The sequence below is a fragment of the Camelus bactrianus genome, chromosome 12, assembly GCF_048773025.1.
Source record: "Camelus bactrianus isolate YW-2024 breed Bactrian camel chromosome 12, ASM4877302v1, whole genome shotgun sequence".
Taxonomy (NCBI): Eukaryota; Metazoa; Chordata; class Mammalia; order Artiodactyla; family Camelidae; genus Camelus; species Camelus bactrianus.
Window position 1 is genome coordinate 14,031,421 of NC_133550.1, and position 20,719 is coordinate 14,052,139.

Below are 20,719 nucleotides of genomic sequence, written 5' to 3' on the forward strand. Positions count from 1 at the left end.
CCTTTTCTTAAATTGTTTTCCTTCAACTTTGCTTAATACGGCAATGAATAATTCAGATGCATGCATTTTATTTAATATATTTTGAGTTTTCTGTTCTCTGCTCTTTTAATACTGATTATGCAATGAATAAAAACTAGCAAACTCCTGAGGACTTATTCTAAGGAAATGATTTAAAATGAGAAAACTGTATGCTCTATTATATTCTATCTTTAAAATACAGGAAAATTTGAAACTACCTGAGTGACAAAAGAGAAAAAAATTGTGCAAACTACTTGACAATACTATGCAGTGATGAAAAATCATCTCTTCAAAAGTAAGATATAAAACAAGGATTCCCTACTATTACGACTGTTATTTAACAAGACAAGAATGAAATGAGGTATAAATATTAGAAAGGAGTAGGTAAAATTATTTGTAGATGACATAACAGTATACCTGGAAAATCACTGAAGAAAATCACTGAAAACTATTGAAAGAAATAAGATTACAGTAAGATAGCCATTATAAAACTAATGCACATAAGTCAATAGGCTTCCTATACACAAATCAGAGCCAGTTAGAAATAAAACAGAAGAAAAGATCCTATTAGCAACAGCAACGAAAACTGTAAAATACTAAGCTTAAACTTGGTAAAAAAATATGTAGGATCAATAAGAAAATAATGAAACTATAATATGAGTCAATCAAAAAAATTCCAGAAGAATTTATTAGGGGAAACTGACAAAATGTGTCCAATTCACCTGGAAGAATAAGAGACTAATTGGGAAAAAAATTTTAAGTAGTAATGAGGGAAAATATTACAACTTTCATAAAGGAAGAGTTATTAAAACAAAGTACCAGAAAAATAATAAAATGAAAACAGGCAACTCAAAAGTGAGAAAAAAATGCAAATAATAAATGAAAATATATTTAATTCCCTAATAATCAGACAGTGCTAATTAAAGCAAGTACCTTTTTTCCCCAGATCATACTGGCAAAGATTGATTATCAATGGTAGTATAAAGTCCTAGCTTTCTGAAAAATACCATATGATATGACTTATATGTGGAATCTAAAAAAAAAGACAAATGAACTTATTTACAAAACAGAAACAGACTCACAGACATAGAAAACAAAGTTATGGTTACCAGGGGGAAAGAGGGAGTGGGAAGGGATAAATTGGGAGTTCAAGATCTGTAGATACTAACTACTATATATAAAATAGATAAACAACAAGTTTCTATTGTACAGCAAAGGGAATTATATTCAGTATCTTGTAGTAACCTATAATGAAAAAGAATATGATAAAAATGAAATAAAAGATTTAAAAATAATATGAAAAGGAATATATGTATATATACGTATGACTAGAACATTATGTTGTACATCAAAAAAGAAAATAAAACAGCCAAAACACACATACAAAATAATAAAATTTAAAGCAATAAATTGCTAGCTTTCTGAAACTGTTTAGCTATAAATAACAAAACATTAAATGTATAAAACTTTTGACCACTAATGCTTAGAAATTTTTTTTGAGGACCAATTCACACACAATTACCTATTTTAAAGTATAAAATTCAGTGGTATTTAATGCATTCACAATGTTGTGCAACTACTTTCCTCCCTCTACTTTCAAAACCTCCCTCTACTTTCAAAACTTTCATCACCCCAGAAAAACCCCTATACTCATTAAGGAATCACTCCCCAGTCTCCCATCACCCCATCCCCTGGCAACCACTGTCTTTATGGATTTTCCTATTCTAGATACTTCACATAAACAGAATGATATGTGACCTTCTTTGTCTGGCTTCTTTAACTTGGCAGACTATTTTCTAGGTTATCTCACATTGTAGCATGTATCACTATCTGGCTGCTTTTTAACGACTGAATAATATTCCACCAAAAGGATATACTTTTGTTTATCCATTGGACATTTAGGTTGTTTCCACCTTTTGGCTATTATGAATAGTGCTGCTATAAACATTTGTGTACAAGATTCTGTGTGGACATACACTTTCATTTCTCTTAGAAATATACCTAGGAGTAGAATTGCTTGCTTATAGAATTTTAACCTAAAAAGTATGAATGAGAAAAAAAAAAGAAGTAAAAAGTAAAAAAATTAAAAAATAAAAAGTATGAACAAGGATGTTCATCAAAGCATTGCTTACAACAATGAAGTTTTAGGAAAAAAAATTTTATCAGTAGGGTTAAGCATATCCTAGTACAAACATACTATGGAATTCCCATACAATCATTTAAAATGATGATGCAGATGTGTATTTATTATTATTTACGGAAAAGATGTTTATGATACATTGTTCAGTGACAATAAGATCATGAAGCATTGGGGATGGTATGGTCCTATTTAAGTATTAATAAAACAAAATACAGATTTCTTTGTAAATTGTACACAAAAGTACAAAAAGATAGCTCAAAGGATGATCACCACAATTTCAACAGTGATTATCTTTGGATAAATTTCAATTAATTTTTACTTTACTTGCAGTATTATCTGCATTGTTTAATGCCTTTACCAATATCACTTAAACAAGTTACTTAAAAATATATTTTAAATGTTTTTCTTATCCTCAAAGATAAGTTTTCTAATTTCAGCCTATAGAGCTTCATAAGGTGAATGCTTTGAATTTTCCCACTTCCCACACTGAACTGTAATTTACATCAGCAGCCTTTGTCAGCAACCAGTGTTCTCTCTTTAGATCATTTATTCTGCACTTCCATGTTTATGGTATCAAACAAGCCCCATATAAAGAAAAACAGAGGTGGTTCCTGCCCTATACACATTTAAGATCTAAAACACGGATGTAACTAAAATTGTACAAAGAGCAGTTAACATCTATGAATCTAAGATGTAGAGAAGAAACTAGTGGTTACCATTGGGGAGAGGGAAGCGGGAGGGGCAAGATGGAGGTGGAGGTTAAAAAGCACAAACTATCAGGTATAAAATATGCTACAAGGACATATTATATAACATGGGGAATATAGCCAATATTTTATAATAACTATAAATGGTGTACAAACTTGAAAAATTGTGAATCACTATATTGTATACCTGTAAATATAATATTGTACATCAACTCTACTTCAATTAAAAAAAAGATATTGTAAAATAAATAAATAAAAAATTTTTAAAAATCTATGAATCTACATCATTCCAAAGAATTGAGCAGATATAATCCTTGTTCTGTAGATGAACAGAAGTCAAGAAATCCCAAAACTACTAATTAGTCAGTTCAGACCTATCAGTTTCTTAACTTTCTATTTTCCTTTTGCAACAGAAGATTAAAACAAGCTAGTGCGTACAAACACACAACCAAAACAACCATTACTTGATAAAACCACATAATTCAGCAGAAATTTTAAAAAATTTTAAAAGGGCAGACATATTTTGTGAACTTTAATAATATTTGCAATGTATTGTTTCATCAACTGGGATATGGGTAAAAGAATATCCATTTGTGTTATCCTTTATACCTGCCTACATGTCTCAAATTATTTCATAATCATTTTTGAAGTGTTAAGTGTTTTTTTTTTTTTTTTTTGCAGGGGCTGATGTGATAGGTGAGACAAGAATTAGCTGAGAGTAGAAAAGGAAGTAAAAGTGATTTAGTAAAACCAAGTTCTAGAAAGGTAAAAGGAAAAACCAAAATTGTTTTAATGTACAGAAAACCAAACAACTCTTAAGAAAATAGGAACAGAAAAATAATTCACTGAAACAGAAATTGAGAAACCCAGTATCATTAGATGGAGTGCTAAAGTGTTCATCAAGGAGAATGTTTTTCTAGCAAAGAGTCTGTATCAACTTCATAACCAGGCCAAAGAGAGATAAAGAAACAAAATCCACGGGTAATTCTAAAAACCTCTATTGTCAACTACTATTTATACCAGAATGGTTTATGAAAGAACAAAGCATACTAGCTGGAATTTACTTCCTTTGGTAGTTGTGGTAGTTTAAGGCTCACAACAGTGGACAAGGACTATATTGGGCAAGAAAGAATATGAAGGTCTGCACACAACAACAAGAAAGAGTAGCCTTCAACTAAGTCATTAAAATCCTACCTTTAACTGGATGGGAGAACTACAGGGATGGAACTTTAATTACAGAGACATAGTCTCTGATATGTGTTGAGCACTTGTTTATGTGCTCTTACATGTTATCTACCTCATTTATTAATACTAACCCCTTTTTACAAATAAAGAAATCTCAGCTCAGAGAGGATGAAGAACTTCCCCTAAATCACACAGCCAGTAAGAAGTAAAGTTATGATTTGGATCCTAGTGTGTCTCTACCCTGTCCATATTAAATATCTCATTCAGGACAAACTTCCTTTTCCTTTCACAAAGGATTTCCAATTACTGCTAGTTTCAGAGCTGGAGTTATTTCATCCATCAGATTGAAGAGTACACTCACAGCTAAACCATTCAACCTTATACAGGGTGTGAGACATGTTCATCTGCAAAAATAATACATTAAAAAAAAAACACACGCACACAGTATTTTGGCTTTAAGATCCCAGTTTTTTTTTAAGATCCCAGTTATAGTCAGTCATCTATAACTTCCCATCCAAAAGAGTATTAGCCAAGCAGAAAAACTTTTCCCAACAACTGTTCCCAACTTCCCAACAGTTTTGTGGATTTTTATATCGTACTTTCAAATAGTCATTTCATTTTCCCTCCTAACAGCAGCGTAACAAACAGTATTCTTGAGCAAGCTCCTGAGTTTGTTCATAGTACCAATGTCTCACAGGAGACTAGAAAAATAGGGGTAGGGGTGGGAAGGGATAAATTGGAGTTCAAGATTTGCAGATACTAACTACTATATATAAAACAGATAAACAAGTTTATACTGTATAGCACAAGGAACTATATTCAATATCTTACAGTAACTTATGGTTAACAAGAATATGAAAATGAATATATGTATATTCCTATATGACTGAAGTATAGTGCTGTACACCAGAAACTGACACAACATTGTAAACTGACTACACTTTAGTAAAAATTTAAAAGAAAGAAAGAAAGAAAGAAAGAAAGAAAGAAAGAAAGAAAGAAAGAAAGAGGGGTAAATGTGGAGTGGGGTATAGAAAAACAGGAGACATAACACAATATGGATTCACTTATAAACAGAACCATTCATGTGCAGGAGTAGGTTTCATTATCAGCCTCCATTTCAGGTTTTAGAAGGCAGCTGCATGGGCCTGAAGGTGGTTTTGAACCAGAACCAGAAAAGCCTCTGAACTTGACTTCTTAATTGAACAGAAGCTTATGTCTTCCAAACATAACCCTTGTATTTATGTTTCCTCTAGGTACAATATTGTAGAGCATGCTGAGCAAATGCCAGGCATCTCTAAACAATCCCCTTCTGTGGTCCTGGAAACCCTTGCCTTTATGAGTGGGTCTTCAGATGATACAACATTAGTCCTTCAGAAATAATCTCATTAAGAGAATAATTCTGGACAATGCTATCTATAGTACTGAGGCTTTAGGGGAGCTAAACAAAATGAAAGGTTTGCTATAAGTCTGATGTTTAGCTTTTTGGAAATTTCTTCGCTGGTACTACTTTTCAACAGCAGCAAATTCCTTTGCCAAGCAAAGCAATGATTAAAACCTAACAGAGTAAAAATTTTCAATACTAATAAACATGTACATGAAACGAAGGTGCCTATTTCATGTAACCCCTATTACATGTGCCTATTTCTTTAAAGTTTAAATACTTATTTCCTAAATTTTTATAGTAAGACACATCTAGATAATGTAGTATGATAATATTTTATAATGTCTCCATTCTAGTTATTGCAATAAAATTTTTAAGTCTTAAGCCAATTAGTCATCAGTATGTTTTCAGGAATTAATCAAAGAACCATCAGTAATTTAAGTCTGAATACATCTGAATTTGCTTCACATTTCAATTAAAAATATTACAATGTCATGATATGTTAGTGCTTTAATTAAGACAGCTGTGACCAGGTATTTGACTAAAAGATTAATTACCACTTCACCAAGATGCTTGGCCATGCTGCAGTTTCCTAAATATCTATCCTTGTATATCCTATACAAGGATATCCACTGACTGCGATGAGAGGACAACTGCCATTTTCTGGGGCTCGGGGGCGGGGGGGGTCACTGAATTAATTCCCAAAAGGGAACTGCTTGCCAACAAGAAGCCATCTTTGCTTTCTGTATTCTTTTATACATAAGTAATTAAAACAAGGAGGTAAGCAATTACTAGTTACCTAAGAATAATTTATCTTTAAAAACATGCTCAAACACATTGTGTATCATGACAATTTTTCATGTATAATCCTAAACAGCAGTAAGTCCTGTCTCAAATCTCAATCCCTGAGCTACATTTTAAGCACTTTACTTCACAAGTATCCAAGATTTAAATAATGTAAAAGCAGCCAGATATCAGCTATATTGTTTTCATGATCTTGCTCTGTTAGATTAGGAAATTTGAAAGTAATTTTGTTTAAAAAAATTGCTCAGATAGAAAAGCTTAAAATGTAGTTCTGACTAAAAATATAGTATAAAAATGTACTTTTTAAAAATGTTTATTTATAGAAGTAAAAGCAAAGTTACAAAATATAATTTCCTCAAAAAAATTAAAATAGAATTACCATATGATCCAGCAATCCTACTTCTGGGTATTTATCCAAAAGAAAGAACTGAAAGCAGGATCTCGAAGAGATATTTGCACACCCAAGTTCCCATCAGCACTATTCACAATAGCCAAGAAGTTGAAGCAACCCAAATGTCCATTACATATGAATGGATAAAGAAAATGCAGTATTAACATACAATGGAATATTATTCAGCCCTAAAAAGGAAGGAAATCCAGGCCCTTTTTGGCTCCCTCCTCTTCAGAGACGGCCCTTACTCTGTCTATGGAGTGTGTACCTACTTTTACTTTAACCTGAGCATCCAATTCCCACACCTCTTTACTTGCCTTTCTCTTGCCTTACACTCAGTGGTCAGGCTATGCCACAGCTTTCTCTGTGAGAACCCCATCATCTCCCCAGCTCCATCTTTTGAAGCTTCTCCCAGCAGCATCAATAATGGGAATGCATTATGTATGCAGTATGTATCTCTAAATAAATCTACCTTTACTCAAAAAAAAAAAAAAAAAAGAAAGAAAGAAAGGAAATCCAGTCACATGCTACAATATGAATGAGCTTATAAGACATTATGCTAAGTGAAATAAGTTAGTCACAAAAGACAAATACTCTGCGATTCCACTTACATAATATATCTAAAGTAGACAAATTCATAAAAATACAAAGTAGAATAACAGTTGCAACAGACCCGGAGGAGGCGGAAATAAGGAGTGTAATGGGTACAGAGTTTCAGTTTTGTATGATAAAAAAAGTTGTAGCGATCTGTTGCATAACAATACGAATATACTTAAACTGTATACTTAAAAATGGTTAAGACAGTAAATTTCATGTGTTTTTAACAACAATTAAGAATAATTGTTTAGAAAAATAACTAGATTACTTTGGATATTCTTTCATTTTAAACAAATTTTCCGTAAAAATACATAAATGCTGGGGATTTAACAGTGACCAAACAAAAATACCATTAAGTACATCACAATATTTATGCAAATCTCTTCCCTATTTCCATGCATCTGCTTCTGCATGCACTCTTAATTAAAAATAAATAACCTGACAATATATAACACAGTACCAGGAGACTATAGTCCAAAATACTGTGGGACCCTATTATTTCATATATTTGCTGCAACCCCTAGGATTAGCTGTGTGAAAAATGGTCCCCTCTAAAATGCACCAAGTGTAGGTAACTACAGCACAATAGAAACTACAGCTCCAAGAAGGCAAGGGACCATATTATTTGTTTCCATGAATTTCAAGAGCCTAACTTACGTAGGCATTTACTAGACACCAGTGTACTTAGTAATATAATTGCCCCCAACAGGCTTTAGAGTTATATACAAAAGTGTTAACAGTGGAAATGGGTTCCAGTTTTGATGCTTCATTCGTAGACAAGTTTAGCAAAATTTGTTGAGCATTTATTATGTGTCAGAGTTAAGAGCTTTTTGTCTTGTTTAAGAAAAATGGTCTGCATAAAATTAAAATACATTTTTCCATGAGTGCAAGAAATTGGCAAAGAATTCTAAGCAGAGTATTTTCAGATATATCACCGATGACTATAAGAAATATCAGACTATAACTCAATAAAAAAAAAAAAAAGAAATATCATGCATTGTCTATGTAGAACCTGGATAAAATCGGGCCATATGCAGTATCTCAAAGGGTTGTTAAATGATATCCCCAAATACATCAGGATAATTTTTTTTAAATACACCTAAGTTTGCTATAAAAATGTCTTAAGCACTTCAGGGTGAAAATAAGAAAGGAACAGTCAGGGAAACAGATCGCATCTTCCTAACTGTAGAGGGAAAGCGGGAAGAAGAGAGTAATACTCCCTCACCCCAGTATGACACAGCTGACCTTCATGTTTTCAAAAACTGCTTATGATTATGTAAGTCACTGATTTCTCTTTTGCCGTCTTGCTTCTTTCTTCCTAATGTGTTGATCATATCATTGACTATAATTACAGATTTAATAAATTCAAATTAATTGCTCTGGTTACAACGAATTTTGATCCATAACAAAGTTTATAAAGAGGCTGTTGATTAACCATGCCTTTTGTCCTTTTTTTCTATTATTTGTCTTAAGTTACAAATTTAACACTTCAAAATAACTGAACTGGGTCAAAAAACAAAATTCATTTTCCTACTTGAAAGAAGTCCTAGTAAAAGATAAGAAAGTAGTAATATAGTGGAAAGGATATTGATCTGAGAGTCAAAATATCTCTGTCACTCTAAATTCTGTCAGTGACTTTCGGCAACTCACCGAATCTTGCTACACCTTAGGCTGTCAAAAGATGGGTACTGGAGATGATGAGGGTTTCCAGCTCCAGCAACGTGCCGTTTAACTGCTATTAACATGGACAGTCTGGTTTAATTGTACTGTGTTTGTAAAGAGCTGTAACTTCTAAGCAATCCAATGTCAAGTCAATGAAGAACATACGGAATAATTTGAAAAGATCCATCTCAGCAGCATGTAACCGTATTTAAATTATTTGCAGCAAACATCTGATTTTCTATGAAAACCATCAAATTTTTTTCAGAGATGTAGATTTTAACTGAGTTCTCTCATTTTGTAAAGGGCAAGTCTTTGTCTTGACCTGAGTATTTTATATTTTAACCCCTTCTTCGAAATCGTTAAACTATTATTTATTTTGTACATATAGGGTGAGAAAATTCATACTAAATTAGATAGGCACATCCAAACTTGTCAAACAAGTAAAACTTCCCAGTTTCCATAAGCCACTCAGAGTTTAAAAAACACTGGAGCAAAAGTACAAATTCAAATTACAGCCCAGATTTGCAATCAACTCTGAAGAAAATAACTTTCTTCAGTAACTTTTTCAGGGTCTTCTAAAGGGACCAATTATTAAAATCTAACAGTACTAACAACTTACCCACAGTGTGGTCATAATACCTTTTAAAATAATGCTTCAGCACACCAGGGCCCATATAATAATGCTAAATGTCAGAGAAAAGGATAGTACTGTTGTGACACAAGAAATATAAAAATATGCTTGTTTTTCAGTTAAGCAGCAAATTAAAAAAAATCAACTAATTATTATCTATTAATGTTTATAGATACCCAATCGATAACTTACAAAGCATTATGTAATAAAACTTTTCTACAGATGTTCACCTTACATTTTAAAACATTTTCAAGGAGGAAAACAAAACAATTAGCAAGGAACAAGAAGAACTAAATTTCTAGTGGCAACACTTACATGTTACTTTACAAAGTAGAACAAACAGAAAAGGAGATAAAAGAACAGAAGAGATACTAAATTCTGAAACACTAGGCACCCTTGTGCTCTTGTTATTAAGAACTAAAATGGCCACATTACACAATGCAACGTGATTTAACAATGACGTCATTTACAGAAAGCCACTGGAATGAATAAATAGGAGCAACTGAAAAGGTCTGAAGACTGCCTTCTCAGTGGTTTCAAATCATCAAGGCACCTAGGTTTTAAAGAAGACCTTTTCTACTTAAAACTGAACTCAATGAAAAAGCACTTACACTCGAAGAATCAAGTATAATATTAGAAAGAAAGCAAATGATGCAAAAACATTTGATGCTGTATTTGATAAAAGCATATTTTAAAACAAAATTCTCTTCTATGACCTTTTTGCACTAGAATGGTAATTTTGAACACATTTAAATCATCTAAACCTACTTATCACTAATGTTCAAATGCACTAGTCTAAAACACAACTTTTTTTTAACAAATTAGGTCTCAGCAATCTGACCCCAAGTTTAGCGACACTGTTGGCAAACCAACTCTGGTATCACATTCAACTTAACTTCTAAGAGGAGGCATTTTCCTAACCTCGATAAAACTGAGCAGATGTGAGTCTGAAATTTGCTTCTTGAGTGAATTATAGCCATCAAGAAAATATGTTTTATTCTCCTGCCAAAGCCCAGCCCTGCACTCTTTATTAGGAAGAACTCCCACGAAGTTATCCAAACTCAGTCTTTCAAAACCGGCCCCTCCTCAACCTGGGGGAAGTTTTCTGGATTTAGCAGTGACTGACAAAAAATGTGAAGCTTTAAGCTTAAAACAAACAAAAAACCTAGATCTATGAGAGTATGACTACAAAATGAGAAGAAAGGGTGCTGAAAAGGGGGAAAGGGTGTTGATAAAAAAAAGAAAAAGCTACTAACTTCAACAACAACAACAAAAACTAAGAGCCCATAGATAATTTCACTGTCTGGAAACTAAACTCAGTTTACTGGGTGGTCCCTTCCTCACTACCACCCACCAGGGGCAGAGCCACGAAAAACAGGAATACAGAGATGGCTGGCTTATTTTGGTTCTAAGTTTGTGCCTTTGCGTGTATATTCAGCAAAAAAAGTAAACAGTGAAAGTCAACAGGAGAGGTTAGAAGATTTTTAAAAATAATAAAAATGTAAACAGACTAAGTGCACACCATGGAAGCTGCAGTCTTCCACAACCAAGTAATAATAATGTCTCACTTTGCAGAGTGCTATCTACCTACTTATCTGTATCTTACAACATGATTTCACATCCAAGGCTCTTTCCACTACATCATACTGCCAAGAGGTTGTTTTTCCAAAATAACTATATACCAGAAAAGGGAGTAAAATGAGAGGCTTTGTAGCAGCCAGGCAACAGATAAAGAGTACTAAGATTCCAGGAAATGATTTTATTATCTTTCATTAAGGATAAAGTCAGATCAATTGAAGGGGGGAAAAAAACGTTGCACAAGTTTGACAAACCAGAAAGGAGGAAACCTGTATGTTCAGAAACCACTATTAATGAAGCAAGCAATCTCAACTCTCACAAAATGGCCTTTCAGAGCCTCATTCTCTCCTTAGCAATGTCACGCTGCTGCTACCTTACAGAAAGGCATGCATTTTCTAAGCTCAGAGACCATCAATAACAGCTAGGTAGCTCTATCCTATGACATATTAAATGGCAGACTTCTCCAGAGTATGATTTAGCAATGAGAGTGCCTTCATAACTGTTCTTTAGGGCTTAAGTTATAAACCTTTTAAAAGTTGCAAATTAACACTAACTGGAACAATCGCAGCTTTGCTTTCCTGTGAAGAGCAAAACTGCTGGATACAACAACCTAAGAGCAAAGAGAAAATACACAAATGTAGATTACCTAGAAAGTGTCTAATTCTCCAGGCTGTAGGGTTCAGGTTTTATTAAACTTTTCCCATTTCTACTCCCAAATTCTTAGCCTATAAAACACTCGCCAACTCTAGAGCATTAAATTTCAAAGAAACAAAGATACCTTTTCTAACACATTTTTAACAATCTAAAGGATTTCTCACTTCCCAAGTTAAAATTAACAGGTAACGCATCAGACTAGAACTAATGGCAAGCAGTCTCATCACTAAAGTGCTTCTCAGTATCTCAAAGTCCTCATCTAGAAAGGCAGTTGTATAAGATGATTTCTCAGGTCCCTTCCAGCTCTTTCTATTACATGATCTCCAATTCACTAAGAAAATTAGTCTTAAGGCTCAAAATGTAGTCATTTTAAACATGCTACAAGAATGGTAGAAAGTTAGGGAATGTGAGCAGACCACCCCGCCACGGATTTTCCTTAACTGCAGGAGGCAGGAAATATGGTTGCCTATTTGTTATCCTCTCTTACATAAGAACCAGCCTAAACGGAATGAGGACACTATAATAAAAGTAAACAATTAATAAACCTACACATACTCCAACAGAAGTAGATGTTCAGTGGTATTAAGCTATTTCCCATCATTTCTACATATCATGCCAGAATATAAAAATGTATATGTATCCTTATTGTGCTTTATTTAAGATTAGTTCTGTGACAATGGAATTTAAAATGACAAATTCTAAATGAACTTTTACCTTTTTAAAAAGATGTTTTAAATTTCAAATTAACCAACAGTGAACACAGTTCAAAATAAATGACTGAATAGTAGCGTTAACTGACTCAACATACATTCTAATATATACTTTTTCCCTGACGACTCTTTTTCCCCTACAAAGTTCTCCTTATTCCTAACTCCTCTCAACTCCACCTCCCAACTCCATTCCAAGCCCCACTCCTTTTCTTTCCCCTCCTTTTTCTTTTTTTCTCCCCTCCCTTTTCAACCATTCACTACTTTCAAAGCAACCTAGGAAGTGCTCCTCTTACCTAGGCAGTATGAGAATCACCTAGGAAACTTATTACAAATATACATTAGAAAAAAAATTAGTACTTTCAAGGTAAGTAGAATTTTAAAAAATTAAACCTTGATTAACCAGCTTGCTCAGAGGATAGGTTACTCTGGTTAACTAAAGATTAACCAGGGAACTTATTTTGTTGAAAAATCCTTTGGAATCCATTGTATCACAGTTCCCTTGCTTACAATTCACGAGAAATATCTGATGACTTACTGTCCTAAAAATAGGTTAAGTTTATAATAACTTCCTATCCACAGGAGTAAGCCCCCAGGCCAAATAAAGCCTTCAAGGTAAGAACAGTTTTACATTTTTAAAGGGTTGTAAAAAACAAACAAAAAAGTACCTGTAACAGAGATCACATGTAGCCCACAAGGCCTGAAATATTTACTATCTGGCCTTTTAGAGAAAAAGTTTGCCAACCCTTGTTCCGTAGCACCAAAGGCACTGGAAGTACAGAGACCCCCAAGAACATTGCCCAGAAGTGCTCCTTTCTCATCTGATTACCTGAAGAAATAAAAAAGTTTCCATCATGTCAATTTCAAATGATTTAAAGAGAATCATTGCTGTTTCTCTAACTGACTTGCTCTCAAGAAACTGTTACCCTCAAAAGGTTCTACTCCCTTCGTTAGACTCAATAGTTTCAGCTGAGATGCTAGGTAGTTCCGGAAATAAATGCAAAAGATTGAAGCCTTACCTGAGGCATTTGCGATAGCCAAGGGCAGGCTTGGAAGCTGGTGCACCTGGATTCCTGAGGCACCCAATGCGCTGAGGTTAATGGTCTGGAGGCCAGGCATGGAGGAGAGTTGAGCAGCATTCACAGTGACTGTGCCGGCAGGGATGGAGGCAGCTGAGGCAATGGGTGTAAGGGTGGTACTGCTGCTGCTGGTCTGCCCCAAGGAAACACCCTGCATTGGGGCCAAGGTGATTGTCTGGGCCTGTGGGTTCTGAACTTGGAGGTTCTGCAGCTGAAGAGTCTGCCAACTGACCTGTCCATTGGGCCCCACTGTTGGTGTCCGGATGATGATGGGGCCAGAGTTTGGAACAGCCTGAAGCTGAAGGTTCTGGAGGGTTTCCTGGGAGATAGCTTGAGTTGTAAAGGTCTGCCCAGACAATGGGGCTGCTTGGAGGGCCTGGAGGGCCTGTCCCCCCTGAACTAACTGAGGCTGGATAAGAATTTGTTGCTGTTGCTGTGTCTGCTGGTTTTGCTCTCCCTCCTTCTGTTGACTTGCCTGCAGTGAGCCTCCAGATGTCTGGTTTTGCTGGATGTTCAGAGCATCAGACCCCTGTAGCCCACTGACCCTCTGCGGTGTCTGGCCTTGAGAGTTGGTCCCTGCTGATCCGCTGGTGGTAAAGTTCATAATTCCCATGTTGCTGGTGGTAGTAGTTGTTGAGTAGCTATTGGCATTGGTGAAAAAGGAGCTGGAACTGGCTTGTGATGATACCAAACTGGCAGAACTGATGGCAGTCCCTGAGGTGACAGGCTGTGAGCCACTCTCCTGGGACCCAGAGCTGCTGATCGTGACTGCCTGAGAGCTAGGAGTCAAGGTAGCTGCAGAAACGCTGTTGACAGGTAGCAAGGTGATATTCCCATTCAGGGCCACTGGTACGTTGGTCACATACTGAGTCTGTCCTGAGAGTACATTATTAGCCAGGCCTTGGAGGGGGACAGCCTGCTGGAGTAGATTTGGCATAGCAGCAATGATGTTGCCTCCACTTCCTCGATTTGTGATGATCTGCTGGTTTGCACCTGGTATGATCTGTATCTGACCTGAACCATCCTGCTGCACTTGGGCCCCAGTGGCAGCAAACTGCAGCTGTTGCCCATCAACAGTCTGGAACTGTGGGATTACTTGATACTGAATATTAGGCATCACTCCAGGTAGTCCTGTCAGGACTTGCTGGTTCTGTAGGTTGGAGGTGGCAGCCACAACATACTGCCCACCAGAGACCGTGCGATTCTTGGAAGACTCACTGCCACTGTTGCCATTGGTACTGCTGCCACTCTGTTCCTTTGAGGTAGGGGTGGCCCCAGAGGAGGAAGAGATGATCTGCCAGCCATTGGCACCCTGGGAGAGTTGTGTGGCTGTGAGGTCAAGCTCACCTGTGCCCCCTGACTGGCTTGGGCCCTGGGAGTTGTTGCTGTTTTCATTGGGTGACTCAATTCTGCTGCAAGTTGCTGCCAGCAGAGCCAAAGGGGATGGCTGGGATTCCTGGACAGAAATAAGGGAGAGGAAAGGAGGGAGTTTAATGACACCCAACTACCAGCCCAGGGGGCACTATACAAAAAAAACCAACCAGCCAAACAATGCAGACAAATAAAGAGGAAAAAAAAACCCAAATAAATAAAAAAAACAAAAACCTGACCTGTCTGTACTACTGAAATTCTCATCTTTGGGGATCTTCAAGTCACCTGTCTCTGTGCTTACTTCCCAATCTATAAAATGGTTTAGCACTTTCCTAAAAATTCTTCCGTGAAAAGACAATCACCTAAGAATATCTACATCCTCTCAACACCTTCCTCACTCTGTCCAAATCATCACTTACCTGCCCTCCTCCTCCTCCACTGCTGCTGCTACTGCCAGTGCTGCTGCTTCGAGCCTGAGAAAAGGCACCACCACCATTACCATTGCCCCCATTATTGCCACCAACTCCTTTTTCAATCTTCACCACAGCTGTCATTTCATCCATGGAGTGATCTTGGTCTAAAAAGAAAAAGATAACTTAAAGTTGGGGGAAGGAAAAGAATAAAGTGAGGAAAGGTTAAACAGGCTATGATGAAACAGAAATGACTAACAGGGAGGTGAAAGGCACCAGTGTAAAAAAAAAAAAAAAAAAAAGAGGATTGGGGGATAAGGGACAGTTGTAGGACGAGTAGGACGTGAACTAGGCTCGGTGGTGCCAAAACTGGGCCTCAATTCTCCCTTGCACAAAATTAAACTCAGAAAACACTGAGAAGATGCTTGTGGTATAGAAAATGTGAAGGTCTGTTGGCATGTTTGAAAGAGTTTAGTGAAAGTATCCTGGGGAAAAAAAATAAGGATAGGTAAGACACAAAACAACATGTGGGTGGATGGAAAGCTTGCTAAAATTAGGGTCAAAGGAGACGGAGAAAGAGAAAAATCCAAGTGTAAAAAGTAACATGAGGTGAGGAGGAGAAAGGGGAAAAGAACAGATAAAAAGTTTTGAGTGGGGAATCATTTCTAACACTAGTAAGGGGCTAAAGGGGTCCAGTGGTTAGAAATCAGTAGGTTTCAGGGCTGACAGAGAGCGGGCCCTTGAGGGAAAGGGCGGTTTCGGGGTGAGGGGCGTGGAAAGGGCGGGACGGTAGGGGGGAGGGGTAACCTACGGGGGGGGAGGGGTAATGTAGGGGGGGTTGGGGAGGGCCTTGGGGCCGGCGGCGACCAGAGGGCGGACCAGGGAGGCGGTTGGCACGGGCGGGGCCTGCACTGCTCGGGCCGCCCCCGCGGCTCCAACCCCCGGCAGGAGGAGCCTCAGGCGGGCGGCCGAGTAGTGGGGGGTAAAGCCCGTCCCCCGTGGCCGGGGCGGGCAGGGGGCGGGCGAGGCCACGCTGCCCCCTCCCCCGGGGCGGGCGGCCCATCCCCCTCCTCCTCGGAGGCCCCGCCACTGCCCCTTCTCCCTCCCTTCCCTCCGCCCCGGGCGGGACCAAGGCCGCCGCCGCCGCCTCCCGCCCGCCCCCCCTCACGGCGGGGACCGCCCGGTCGGCCCTCGCGCGCGCCCCCTCACTTCCCTCCCACCCCTAAGCTTGGAGTGGACTCATCCTTACCGCTCATGGTGGCAGCTGAGGGATGAGCTCAAGGGGGTCCTGCCGGGGGGGTTGGGGGGGGCCAGGAAAAACGCGGACGCTGACGAGGCAAGCGAACCCGGACCGGACAGGGAGGGGGGGGGTAAGGAGGAGGGAGCAGAGCGCCACAAGCCCAGCCTAGGCCCCGCCCCTTCACTGCTGCCCCGCCCAATGAGGGAGGGAGAAAGGAGGGATTTGCAGAAGAAAGACGGGCAGATGACCCAATGGAAAGACTCAGTTGCTCTCTAAGGCGTGTAAGACAAAGTTGCGTGCGTGGTGTCCGCCCTGAAAGAGCGCCCTCTCAGTTTTAAAGACCAATGAAACATGCAGGAAGTGAAGATGGGCGGGAACTAGAGATGATAGGCTTTGGAAAGAAACCAGTCAACTGCCAGGCGGGCTCCCTGAGTAGTAGGGATAGGAAGAGCTTTTATTGGAGTGACAGAACAACGACCAACCAGAACCCTGGACGTGCCTGGGCAAAGTACTGGTGGGAGGAGGTAAGAAGTAGACAGGAATGGGATAGGATGAAGCCGATCAAAACCAATCAGAAATCAGGCGGGCAGCCAGGAAATTTATGATTGGATTAACACTGAAAAGAGACAGGCTAGGACGTAAATTGACGTGAACTAAAAGCCAATTAAACGCCCTGTGCATTCTGAGGGCGGGAACTTAGAGTGGGCAGAGGAGAACTGGCGTCTCCCTCAGTTACTCAGTCCAATGAGGCGGCGGGGGAATCCAGGCACCGCCTCCAACTTGGCCAATGGGCGTTACTAGAGCCGCCAGTCGTCAGGGAGGGAACAGGGCTGTGCCAAGAGGAGCCCGTCGCCATTTTGGCCCTCTTCAGGGGCTGTCTTTACAGTGGTTAGGTGGCAACGCTTTCGCAGAGTCCTGCGGCTCAACAAGTGTCCGGGCTGAGCCATTCGGCGCTCAGTTCGGCCTCACCACCAGGGCTCGTTTGAGTCTTCATTTAATCACTCTTAAAAGTACCTCTCAAGTCTCACCCCTCCCGGGTGGGCAGGCAGGCAGGCAGGCGGACGCCTCTGAATGTGGTTTAAGCCCTGTGGGTGCAGGCGAAACGAGATCTGGCGAGGGCGCTCACACAATCAGTTAATGCTGACCAGTTTGCAAGGTCTTTGTGAGACTCCAGCAAACGCCATTTTATTAAGTTCCCCCAGACAAAAGTGCTATCTACTTAATGGCGGGTTAACTTTTCAAGAGCTTGCTTTCGAGGCTGCAGTATTTTGGAGAACCTCCCAGAGTCAAGGTCCTGTAAGCCACTTCCCCACTCCTTAATTGTAAATACCCTCTGACATAAAGCACGATAGCAAGATAAGAGTTCCAGCTTTTTTGCGACTACAAAGGTTAAAAATTTTTCCTGAGACACCTGAATTTGTGGCCTCCCATTCTAACACTCCTTTATCCTAGTTCGGTGATGGCAGCCTAGGTGGCTTGTCAATAACATTCTCTTTCCCACTTGGATTTTATATGTGTCACTTCGTAACTTACAACTCAGCACTTCGTGTTATGGTAGTCACGTCAGTCTTTAAAGTCTGGATTCCCCGAAAACAGACCTCTGCTGCTTTGGGCAAGATCTAGAGAAGGTGAATTCCTACAGTGTTAGGTGCCTAGGTCAGCTAAGCATCTTGCATTCCTTATGTCATTCTCATAAGTAAGATATTAGTAGGTATTACAGATATGTGTTTTTGTAAGTGAAGAAATGGAGGCTGGGAAGTAACTTGCCCAAGATCACAAAGCTAATGAATTGTAGTGCCAGATACCAATCCAGAATAGTTCCACAAAGTTTTCTGCAGGTTCTTAAAGTGAATAAAGTAGTGCCTTGTGTAACTATTTATAAAAATGGGCTTAATTAAAAAAAATTTAAGTTACAAAAATGTTTTACTTTTACCTTTTAGGTCCTGAAAAAAATCCTGCCCATACTTCCAGGACAGTTCTCATGCCCCCTTCCCTCCTGTCTCAGTATCATTCCCTTCTATAACTTTTTTATAAAACATCACATTGCATTTCCATTAATAGCATGTCTCCCCAGATCAAAGGTTTTCAAAATATAATATCAGGGTCTTTGTCCATATCCTCTGGACTGTTTCTTTAAAAAGGTAAATTCCTAGACCCCATCTCACACCTACTAAATGAGATTCTCAGGTGGGGCTTGAGAATATGCATTTTAAAGTAGCTCTTCCATTAGTCTATAAATCAGAGATTAAGAAACACGAAGGAAAGAAACTCAGAGAAGAAACTTCCAGAAGGAAAGAAACTTCCTGGAGGGAAGAAACTGCATTACTCATCTTTGTAAACCAAGCTCTAGAGATTCCAGCAGCTGTTTAGTGTGTTTAGCAAAAGACCACACCCAAACTGGCAGGCGGGGAGGGAGGAGGAACTAACTTTCTGGAGCAGTCCTCTGAACACATCACGTGTATTGTCTTACTTAAATGTTTCAACCATTTTAAGAAATTGTCATCCTCTTATACAGATGAGAAAACTGAGGCTCAGATACTTCAGTTAAACTATGACTGTTTTGTTTGGTTCCAAAGCTTGTGTTTTTTCCCCAGTTCTAAGCTAGTCTAAGCCTGAAATGGGAACTAGGGTTTGATTTAATTCCAGGTAGTGAAGAAAAGGCCTAGATTTAGACTCAGAAATTCTACAGCCATCATCCTTTTCACAATACTCTCTCTTGCTTCTCCAGGACAAGACAGAATTCGGAACCTGCCTAGTCAGGGATGTCCTCAACATAAGCTTGTTTACTGATAGATCCCAGGAGCAAAAGAACATGATCCATCTTGTCCAATTCATCTGTGAAAACCTGAACCAATTTTCTTTAGACTAAACAAAATGAAAAAACAAAAAATAAACTTATTTCAAGTGTGTCTACATAACCATTTATGAAATCACTTAAATAACTCCTAATGACTGTGTTTAAAAAGCAGTGTGGATTATTTGAGAGTTGTCTTGCTTCAAAGCCACTTAAGCAGTACTGTTCCAGAGTGGCAGTCAGTGGTTTGCCCTGCACCTATTCAGGATCATCTTCCATAACTGTCCATTATACTCTCTTACCCTTCACTTTGTTCTTTATTGAAGTTTTCCCCAAAAGTATGCTTTCTTGCGTCTCCAAAGTTCAGAACCACAGTTCATTGAGCTTGTCCTCCTTCTGGGCTCATAACTCTTATTTTTAATAAGAACGATTTCTAATGAAGTCTTTCCTACATTCCTACAAGTCTTTCCCAGTTATTGAATACTCTGTCCACTATGCTCTTTTTGTTTGTTTGATTGTTTTGCGGTGGAGGGTAATTAGATTTATTTATTATTATTTGTTTTAACCAGGGTACTGGGGATTGAACCCAGGACTTCATGCATGCTAAGCATGTGCTCTACCACTGATCTATAACCTCCCCACATGCTTTTCACATACGTCCATTAGAGGTATCTAAATGTCACATCTCCTCCAACCAGACACAGTAATCTGAGGGCGAGGATGATGCCTTTTCACTTTGTATCCTCAAGGCCTGGGATATAGTTGACACCTAGTAAACACTTGATAAATGGAAGGGGAAACCTAGTCCCCCAAATCCTGAATGTATCTCCAGATATTACAATGCCAAGGACTGATGCTCAGCTTCAGTTGGTTGCCTTTCACCAGTTAAACCTGATTTTGAAGCTACTCTTTGTTTTTAGCAATTTCCCACTTAGGAATCTGGTAATGTGAACATTTTACAAATTAAAATACACAAATGATTCAAATTCTCTTTTTACCATCATTGTAATCTTCCCTCTCAGTAAGCTTTCAACTATAGCTATTAAACGAGAAGTGGTTTAAGGCATGGTGGGGAAGAGGAAGAGAAACTGCTAAGAAACTAATTCCAGGATCCATCTGCATTTTTGAGAGCTAGAAGAGCCCCCTGGGAGACTCAAGAGAGGAGCCTAGAACTAGCAGAAAGCATCACTGAACATTTAAATCTGACCCCTAGGGACTCCAGCTTGAAACAAACACGTAATCAAACTATTTCCCTCCCCCAAACATCCAAACCCCTCAGGCTCCTCAGCTCACCAGACCTGGAAGGAAGCAGGTGCTTACTTACTGCCAAGTTACCCTCACCAGTCACCCCCACTCCACCCGGACCC

At 38.7% G+C, this 20,719-nt stretch overlaps 1 protein-coding gene across 1 annotated transcript in view; it reads right to left on the reverse strand.

Moving 5' to 3' along the window:
• Window positions 1-16,698, reverse strand: part of SP1 (Sp1 transcription factor) — a 35,021-nt gene extending 18,323 nt beyond the window's left edge. Inside the window, exons 1-3 of the mRNA XM_074374772.1 lie at window positions 16,568-16,698; window positions 15,328-15,485; window positions 13,478-14,993 (exon numbers count right to left, since the gene is read on the reverse strand). Coding sequence (XP_074230873.1) covers window positions 13,478-14,993; window positions 15,328-15,485; window positions 16,568-16,574 — 1,681 coding nt within the window. The 5' untranslated portion in view covers window positions 16,575-16,698. The remainder of the gene's footprint in view (window positions 1-13,477; window positions 14,994-15,327; window positions 15,486-16,567) is intronic.
• Window positions 16,699-20,719: the final 4,021 nt, after the last annotated feature.